Genomic DNA, 10,497 nt, shown 5'->3' on the forward strand with positions numbered 1-10,497 from the left:
ACTGTTCATAAATAAAAAACATTCAAAATGTTTGTTCATTGTGGTATTTTGTCTAGAAGTCCTGTGTACTATCTGCTGTGCCACAGAGCCAGGTTTATTTTGATATTTTGTAATAGATAAATAACCATCACTTTTTACTGTTGGGTGAAAATCTAAAAGAAAGGAAATAATGTTTTTATATGTGTTGAACCTTGTATTTGGACTAGTTCTTTATACAACAGAGTCATTGTCATTGAAACATCACTCTCTTCTCATTTATCTTGTCTGTTTTATTGCCATATTATTTTCAGGGACTCCCGAGAGCCTAGCTGAGAAAGAGAGGCAACTCATGGGTATGATCAATCAGCTGACCAGTCTGCGAGAGCAACTATTGGCTGCCCACGATGAGCAGAAGAAACTAGCTGCATCTCAGATTGAGAAACAGCGCCAGCAAATGGAACTGGCCAAGCAGCAACAGGAACAGGTGAGTAAGAACTAGAGATGTGATCGAATTCCTCAGACATTCCTTTGATGAATGAGTCCATCCGTCCACCTCAATTAAGTAAATAAAAAGGCAAAATCCAAAGCAAACACAGAAAAAAAACTACCTCTTAAAGAAGCTTATTAAGTACTTTGGTGGTAAGTAGCATATACGTAATTGTAAACAAGGTAAATTCTGATAGGTCATGAAAGAAATACCAAAAAGAACCATGGAGGCTCAAGAGAACATTTCTAGTAAGAAACATTGTGAAAGAATTCATTAGCAAGGTGACATTTGAGACATGCTTTGAAGAACAGGTGGGACTCAACAAGTAAAGTGAATTTCCAATTAGGGAGTTGTAAGTTCAGTTAGAAGGCTATTATAATAATTTAAATGAAAAATGGTGAGAATCTAAATTAAGCAGAGTAGTGATCATGAACAAAGAGAAGAGACAAGAAAGGAATAAACGTATAAGAGTTATGGTTAGTAAAAAATTGGGGGCAAAAGGAAGAGGAACAGTGTGGAGTCACAGTAATAGGGAGAATGAGAAAGTCATCACTAGATATTGGAAAAGTTAGAAGGAGGATAAATTGGGAAAAGAAAGTGGTTTGGAGATACGTGAGAAACAGCTAGAAATACCAATCTGCAGTTCAGAAGAGAGGGTTGAGCTAGATTTTTTAGGTTGTTTACTTAGAGATGGTAGTTTTAACCACTGGAGTAGATAACATTCATTCATTTATTCAACTAATAGTAAGCCAGTGCTTCCTATGTGCCAGGTACTATGCTATTTGCTGAGGCTGTGTCAATTAACCAGAGTGACAAAGCCCCTAAATTCTAGTGGAAAGAGAGAGATCATTAACAAAGGAACAAATAAATTAACAAAATAACATCAGATTGAAGAAATGCAAAGAGTAATATGATAAATGTTGAGTGGTATGACAAGGCAGTGCTTCTTAGATTGGGTGGTTGGAGAAATCTTTCCTAAGCCATGGCCACTGGGCTCAGATCTAAATGACATATAAGAGGCAGCCATGTTAATATCTGAGGCCAGAGTATGTCATGCAGACATACGGCATGTTTATAGGCCTTAAATTAGAGTGGAAATATCACAAGAAAGTAGGGAGGAACTAAGGGTAGATCCTTGGGAGATACTGGTATATAGCTGGCAAAGAGAGGAAAATGAACTTATCCAGAAACAATCAGTTACAGAAGGGGGGGCCAGGAGTTCCGTGGCATAGGAAACAAGAAAATGTGGAAATTTTAAGAAGTAATAGGTTACAGTGTTAAACGCTAGAGAAAAGTAGTCATTCTAATATCAAATTGAAAGTGCTAGGTTTGTCATTTAGATTCTCATTGTTAGCCTTGAAGAGTGAGGCTTCTATGGAGTTTTAGTAGCAGGAACCAGACAATAACTGGCAATTATGCAGTAGGACACAGAGGCAATGCCTGTGAACCACTATTTAAAAAAATTAATAGTAAAGGGAAGGTATGATAGAGGGTTTCATAGGGTCAGGTTACAAAGAAGGATGGCCTCTTTTCTACAGCTAAGTCCCTTTACTATCCCATGTATAGGCACAGTCCACTCACTGTTTCTAGTAGAGGATGGCCACTATTTAATCAAGGGTATTTGTGTGTCTACACATGCATACAAAACCTTCCAAACAGCTTTCAAAATATAAACTAGCAGACTTGAAAGAGATGAAGAAATACTCAGATTATGTTTGGGAACCCCCCCCACACATTATTTTCATTTCATTCTTCTCTGCTTGGCGATTCTTCTCTGCCTGAAAGATGCTATTTTTGTTTTTAATGAAATGCCTCATCACTTTCCTTAAAGATATATTTGGCCTGTTATTGCATATGGCCCACATTCCTCTTGCTTTACCCCATGATAAAAGAGTTCAGAATGTTTGCCTGTTGCAGTATAAAAAACACCATTCTTTTTTTGTCCTTAATTCTCAATCCTTCAGACATCTGAATTTTGGAGAATCCTAGGAGTCTCTAAAGATGTAGCTTAGGTGGGAATATTTCTTTGTAGAGCATCTCTATTTATTTTGGTGGGTCTGAAGGCACACCTGTCCTGAAGAATCTAAGCAATCACTGTTGGAGAGGAAGTTTCTTTTCTTTCTCTTTCACATTCTGCCCCATCCCTGAAGATCATTAAAGGATTCTAGAATCCTTTCATTCTACTACTTTCTCAAGATCTCTGACATTCTCCTTAGAACTCTAGAAACCATTAGGTTCTTCCAGAATTTCTCTCCTGTGTTGGCAAGATGTCCCAAAATGCTTCTTCCCACAGCCTGAGAGAAGAGCCTTGGTGACAGCTACAGGTCAGGTTTCTGGAGCCTATTCGGCTCCCCCAGCTGCCCTCTACCATGCTGAGCTGGCAGGCACAGTCACCACTCTGTGTTCACAGATCTGTTCACGAAGCACATTTAATACTTACTACTTAAGAGTCAGCTCAGGTTCATCTTCTTTCGAAAATTCCTTTCCTGACACTCCTTCCACCACTCCCGACTTAGCATAGGACCACCCTACTCTGCACACTCCTGTTACAGCCCTGACAAACACTAAGGGGTCTGTTCACTGACCAGCCTTTCTACCACATCTGAGCTCCATTCCACATTCAGCTATTCAACAAATGTCCATTGGGCACCAATTTGTTGCCAGGTTCTTTTCTAATTACTAGGGGTTCGGTGGGGGAATAAAAAAGGCAAAAATCTCTCATGTATTAAAATCTAGTTGAGAGAGATAGACAATAAGTAAACCACTAAACTACAGTATATGTTGTAAGTATTATGTTGAAATATAAAGCATGGAATTGGGGATGAGGGTAGCAGATAGAGGGATATGCTCTTTTAAAGTGGATGCTCAGGGAAGACCTCATTGACCAGGTAACATATTTGAGCAGAGACTTGTAGGAGGCAAGAGAGTGAGCCATGGGGCTGTCTAGCCAAAGAGTGTTCCAGACAGAGGGGAAAGCAAGTGCAAAAGCCCAGAGGCAGGAGTATCCTTGGGAGGTCGGAGCATCTTTGGTATGTTCAAAAGGCAGTTCAGAATGTGGTGTGGTCTAGTGGAGTGACAAAGGGAGAGAGGGAGAAGATGAAATCAGAGAGGTAGCAGGAGGCCAAATCATACAGGGCCTTGCAGTCGTTATATGGACACTGGCTCTGAATAAGACAGACGGGTTTTGAAAAAATGAAGAATGTGACACAATTGTATTTTCTAAAAGGATTATCTCTGATACTGGTCTGTAACAGACTGTAGGGAGCAAGGGCAAAAACACAAAGAGCTAACAGGAGACCATGGCAATAATCCAGGCAAGAGATGCCGTGGCTTAGAACAAGGGAAAGGGTGGAGAGGTAGGAAGAGGTCAGGCTCTTGATACAGTCTTAATGTTCTGTTAAAAAGATTTAAATATCACATGAAATATTGATATGAGGGAAGAAGGAACCAGACTTGAAGAAAGAATAATATCCTTTTTTGTACCATCTCCTTTCCTTTCTTTGGAAAAAAAGAGTACGAGTTTTCTTCTTTTACCATATTCCAAAGATAAAATGAAAATATTAAAATTGTCATAATTATACCAGTGTCCATAAAAGAAGTAAAATATTCATTAAAGGGCATGAACAGTGGCTCACACCTATAATCCCAGCATTTTGGGAGGCAGAGGCATATCACTTGAGGCTAGAAGTTGAAGACCAGCCTGGGCAACATAGTGAGACCCCATCTCTAAAAAAACAAAACAACAACAAAAAATTTGTTATGCAGCCATGTAGACCCATCCCATCATATGGGTTCTTTACTTTTATTCATGGTAAATTTTTTTTTCTCTGAGTTCTAAACTTAGAAGTTAAGGAATTTATTTTTTTTAAATGAAAATGATAGTGATTATAACTTGAGAATAAGATCAAGAGTTTATAAGAGTGTGATAAGTTTCATGAGATTAGAAGTTATACCTTGGTAAGGTTTTCTACCCTATATCATGTAACGAAGTGTTTAAAATTTTCTTCTCACCTATTCATTCATTAATACATTCCATATCACATTTGTACTGGGCTCCATGTAGATAGTGAGGAAAATATACATGGTCCCTACCCTCAACAAATTTATGGACTTTACCCTAGGAGACAAAAAGATGTTAATAAAAGGAAAACACCAAATAAATATAAAATAATAGCATGGGACATAGCATTAAGTAAATATAGAGGCTGTTATGAGTGCAAATAAGGGGGGTGATTGTGCTGTTCCCTAGGTTAGAAAATACCTAAGATAACTGTATGGAGGGTCAAATCTCCAGTTTAGTTTTGGACCTGTTGAATTTGAGTACCTTTGAATTGGTTTCTGGATAAATGAGTCTGAAGCTAGAGAAACAAGTTTAGAAGCATTTGGCATACGTATGGAAGTAAAGAGGAGAAAAAAATGGCATCTAAAATTGAGCCTTAGAGAATTATATTTAATGGCTGGACGAGACATTAAAGGTGACTGAGAAGGAATAGACATGAGAGATGGGAACAAAGCCACAGAAGTGTGATGACATAGAAGCCAAGGGAGAAAGTTTAGGATCAAGGGAAAGCATTTAAGTGTTGAATTCAGATGAGAGGTCAAAATGTAAGGACTGAAAAACACTTCAGAATTAGAAATGGAAGTGATCGGTGACCTCCTTAAGAATCATTTTGACAGAGAAATGGGAACAGAAACCAGAATGGAGTATGTTGAAGAGTCAGTGGTGAGTGGTTTGTGGGAGGCAGAAATGAGAACAGTATTTACCAAAAACAGAAAATACGGAAAAACAAAAAATACCCAAACTAAGGAGGATGTGGTATCTTATAATACTTTGTGTTTACGCAACACTATTGCTGTTGTAGAAAAGGGCCGACAATGGCAGAGGCAGTGCCTTCTTAATTATCACCGGGAAGAGGGATTTTTGAAATTCTAACATTCCTTTCTGGGGAATTTCACTGTTGTAGTATCTTAGGCTTCATTCACTTTGGGCCAAAAGGAACGTAACTGCTACTGAAGACTAAATGTCTTGTTCATCCTACTTAAGGATGAATTGCTGATAATTCAGAGCAACAGGCACATCTATTTTTATCGTCTTAATCAGTTTCATAGCAAACTTTAAGAAACAGAACATTGATAATTTCTCCCCTGTGACTACAATATACTTTTAAATGTTTGATGTGCAATTTCTCTACAGATTGCAAGACAACAGCAGCAGCTTCTGCAGCAACAACACAAAATCAATTTGCTCCAGCAACAGATCCAGGTCAGAAATCATAATTTCAATTAAAAAAATAGATTCTGTTTCTTATTCTTACATGACCTAACTGAAATGACCTCAAAATAAAAATTATTTTCAGCCCAATTCATGATGTGTTACCTCCCGTGCCACGGGAATCTGTCACAGGCCCTACTGTGCCAAGGAGCTTCAGTTTGAACAAGCTAACAATAATTTGCATCTTACCCTGAGAAGAAATTACTGCAGAGAAATGTTTCACTTTCTCTTTACTTTAGTGTTTAAAATGTGCCTGTAAGTGTTCTTAAAAGAGTAGGCACAGGGAACCGAAGCAGAAAGGTGCAGCAGGTTTTCAGTTAGAGACGGCCAGAAAGAAATTTTTTACGGTATGCCAAGAGCCGTGTGTGATAAAGGTGGAACATAGGGAAGGCAATGATTTAGTGTTCAAATTGACTTACCTGTGGTATTGCCTGGAGAAAACAAGTCCGAAGGCTCTGCAACCTCCGTATTTTTGTTATATGGAAATTCACAATGATAGGGAAAATAAATATAAGAAGGAAGGAAACAACTGTATTAGTGATAAAAGGAAAAAATATTGTTATCAGGGATGTCTTATTTCCACCATCTGCTAGTGGCATGAATTTTGACAAAATGCTTTGTTTCCCTTTATGAAAATTTACTGTATGAAATGTACTTATTTCGTAGAGATTTCTGAGGATTAAATGAAATCATGAACTAAAGAGCCTTAGCATAGTTTCAGGGCACACGGCAAGTGCTCAGAATCTACTGGCTATGACTATCAAGGAACTCAATTTCTGGAGCTATGAATCCAAACCTCTGTAACATCCATCTGGAGGTAACTGTTAGATTCGCAGTCAGCTAATTTAGGGAGAAATTCATCATTCTCTTGAAGTTATGTCCTGAGAATTCAAAATATTTTATTAGGAGTAAATATCACAAATGACAGAAGCAAATGTGCCAAAACTGTTTCATTCTTGTATGAATCATGTTTTAACTTCTTTGCCAACAAATTCTCTCCCATTTAATCGACTTGTGTCAGGTACACTTAATTTCTTTACTCTGGATTTAACAGCCCAATCAATGTTTATCCTTTCTTGTTCTAATTGGGATTTTAGTGAGCTGGTGACAGCTTCAGTGAGATAGTAGAACATCAGTGAGATGTTTCAACCAGGGATCTTTGCCTTCCTTAACTGTAATTATGATCAACACATTTCTAATGTGTTATTATCTATTCATATCTGGAGTGTGGTTATTCATTTCAGTAGTTTAAAACTGTTTGTTGGACTTCATGTTGTTCAGGCAGAGCACACTGACTTTGACTATCTTTTTAGTTGATTGTACAGGGTTTCTGCATTTAAAATGTTTTTAAATATTAACAACATAATGTATTGAAATTGTTAGGCAATTTCTGACAATTCCATAATCAGCAATGCGATAAGTCACTTGGTTTCACTGCAATTTGATGAGGGTACCAATAGTTTTAAAATTTTATGATTTCTGTAAGTCTAAGTCCTTCGTTAAACAAAATTGCAAAAATACATCTAAACCCATATTGTAAATATGTATAAATCTCAATAAACTGTGTTCTGACCAATTAGATTAGCCAGTACATTCAATGCCTTTTTAAAGAATGATTCTACAATTATGACCACTGCATTCACAATGTGGATTTTAAGCCCAGTGTAATGACAATAAGTTTAAATGGATGGATTCTTTGTCCATTCTATAGTGCCATGGAATACTATAATTTATAAGTCAGAGCATTTTTGAATGAACAGTGCTGGAAAAATTATCTGTCCTAGAAATGATATGATTATAGAAACTGGAATATAGAGAGCAAAGGCCAAGTTTAATGACTTGCTCAAGATCACACAGTTAGTGACTGGTGGAACTGGGATTGGAAGCAAAGTTTTCTAACTACTAATAAAAATTTTGCCAATATTAGAGTTTTAAAAGCTTAGAATTTCTATTTGATCAAAATGTTAAGCAATTGGCTTCCACAAGTTCACGGAGTAGGGGAAAAAGGGTCCCTAAAGGAAGTAAAGTCGCACTGAAAGTAATTTGGGGAAAACTTTTAAGACATGTTGAGATATATGTGTATGTCCTCTTTCCAGGGTTAGTGCAGATAAATGAAACTGACAGAGTCAAAATCCGTCAAGTTATTATTTAAAAAAAAAAAAGTCTGGGAAGCAGGGAACATTTCAGGCAACAAATAATAAGTACTGAGCAAGACTGACAATCTGAGAGGAATTCATTTTCACAGCTTCTAGTATATTCATTAACTAAAAGCACAGTTCTAAAATATATTTTGTAAATTGTTAATTTGGGACAGCCTTACAAACACTTAATAGTTATGAAAGTCACAATATATTTGAATTATTTAGTCTACTGAGAGATTGTTCAGACAATTATGGGAAGCACTGATGTAGTGGCATGTGTAGAAATAGGAAATTAAAAATGTAGAACAGAACCATTTTTCCCACATATAAATCCTTACCATATTTCTTGTAGAATATTTTCTCTTCCCTCTTCTCCTTCTTCCCACTTCCTCTTTTTCCTAGGAATCATAGAGCAAAGGTGAAGAAGAGTAAAAATAGAACCTGCTAATGTGGAGGGCAAATCAAATTTATAAAGAACATAAAATTTATTTTAATCAAAAATGCATACATAATCAAATGCTCACATAAGAATTTACCATAGATTTATTTTATTTGATATTTGAAAATACTCTTGTATTTTGATCTGTTTTTTCTTTCTTAAATATGGAACCTTAACACCTTGTAGAAATAAACATACCAACTTACATTATTCATCCTGATTGCATTTTCTTAGATGTTTTGTACCATTGTTGTTGCTCCAGACTTTAGAAAACAATGCATTCCAGCTGCTCTTATATAGTCCACAATTAAGGCTGCCTTTAAAATTTTCTTTGAATTATAAATACAAAAGACATCAACTTAGTTCAAACGTTAATAAAGGCATACAGTTGGGTTAGACAGATCTGTTAGGTGATTTAGATTAGATTTACATTAATTTCTTTTCTTTAAGAAGTAGAAAAGGACAAATTTTTACACTTGATGGATATGTTAAATGATAGGAAGGATAATATTCCCAAACGTTTTCCTCATTCTTTTAGTGAGATCTCTCTAAAGGAGAATGTATAAATAAAGATGTAATTTATACATTTATATTCCATTTGGAATATATATCATTCAATTTAAAAAGTACAAATAAGTTTGTGTGTGTGTGTGCACATCCACATATTCTAATAACCACATTATTTAAAACTTTTCTTGGCCTGTTAATTCTAATTTTTCTCAAACGTTAATGAAAAGAGCGATGGTAGGTATTTATTCAAAGAGAAAAATGCCATAAAAATTTGCAAGCGAACCAGTTTTATTTAATCAATTAGGATCGGTTCTTTATGAACTGTTTTTCTTTAAAAAGCAACCTTAGCTCAAAAATTGCATAATTCTAATTGGATTGAAAACTCAATCTACATTTCTTCCTTATAAAGACTTTATAGGGTTACAGTCTTCTGCCAGGTTTATTCACATAACTCATTAGGATTAAAAGAAGAATTAAGAAAGTTTTCTGTTATTCTTTGCAACATCATAAATCAATTCACCTTACAAATAAAATCATGTCATAATACCAGAAACATCCATCTTCCCTCAAGAAATATATCCACCTGTTTATGAGACTCAATTTTAGGAACAACTGAGGAGTTTCCATCTTCTTTTTCTACTATTTGGCAATATTTTGCTCCAATATTTTGTTTATTGACCTTAAAAGATAGAACATTTTTGCATTTCCTTTTACTGTATTGAGCTTTTAATGTATATTCATACATGAGATGAAATCTGTAAATATTTCAGAGGACAATATCTTTCTAGATTTTTTTTTTGAGGGGAAAACTTTTTTTTCTCTTACTCTATTGACTATTCTACAGTGCTCATCTTTAAGCAATTGTATTTCCTAATTTCTTTTCCATGTTAAATCAACCTGTTTCTAATATTGATAATTAGAGGGTTTATGTTTCCAACAATGATGGTAGGCCAGTGGTTCATCTTAACCTGATTAACTGACACTAGAGCCTTTTATAGTAAGTGATTGAGAGACTTCTCAAATTCCATCATGACAACAAATCGAATATTCCTGGATACCCAAGTTTCCTTTAATGTTGCAGCTTCTTTTTTAATAAGAGCCAACTGTATTGGTCAATAATGTTGCAGCTTCTGATGGGATAGGGTTTCTATAGCTTTGGGTAGATATATAAGAAGCTTGTTCTAGTTATTAGTTTCTTACTTTTTTTTAGCAATATTTAATGGAATTTAAGGTTCTTGTCAGCAACTAGTAGGGTTAATCCAACAGTGTGCTCTAGAGTTAAATCCACTTAAGAGATTTTTAAGGGCAAATTTAAAGATATTTTACTTCTTTCAACTGTATATTTATCACGATTCCCATACTGAGGGATCAGTGTTTGAACTTTAATAAGAGATTACAAAAATTTACTGCATTTCCCTCTCTGATTAACTTTTCTAACTATTGTTCATTGTGTTCTCTCAGGAGCAAAAGAATTGGTATTTAATAACCCCCTGTCATTGTTTCTGATTCATAAGGTGAGCATGTGCAGGACTAGTCACAGCTTTGGGTCACTGATTCTGTCTGAGCTAAGGGTAGAGCGAAGGAAATATTTCCATGCTCTTGCACTCTTAGTTGGGCAGTGCGCATTCCATATTATACAGGAAAGAACTTGGTTCTTTAGGTGGTATAG

General features: G+C 35.8%; 1 protein-coding gene across 5 annotated transcripts in view; it reads left to right on the top strand.

Annotated features, from left to right (window-relative positions):
- The window catches only part of SOX5 (SRY (sex determining region Y)-box 5), an 894,001-nt gene that overhangs the window by 584,725 nt on the left and 298,779 nt on the right, over positions 1 to 10,497 (top strand). For all 5 annotated transcript variants that reach the window (XM_012641046.1, XM_012641047.1, XM_012641045.1 and 2 more), the window contains 2 exons: positions 291 to 463; positions 5,661 to 5,729. In XM_012641046.1, the coding sequence (XP_012496500.1) occupies positions 291 to 463; positions 5,661 to 5,729 (242 nt within the window). The remainder of the gene's footprint in view (positions 1 to 290; positions 464 to 5,660; positions 5,730 to 10,497) is intronic.

This window comes from Propithecus coquereli, unplaced genomic scaffold (genome assembly GCF_000956105.1).
Source record: "Propithecus coquereli isolate 6110/MARCELLA unplaced genomic scaffold, Pcoq_1.0 Scaffold16, whole genome shotgun sequence".
NCBI classification, from domain to species: Eukaryota; Metazoa; Chordata; class Mammalia; order Primates; family Indriidae; genus Propithecus; species Propithecus coquereli.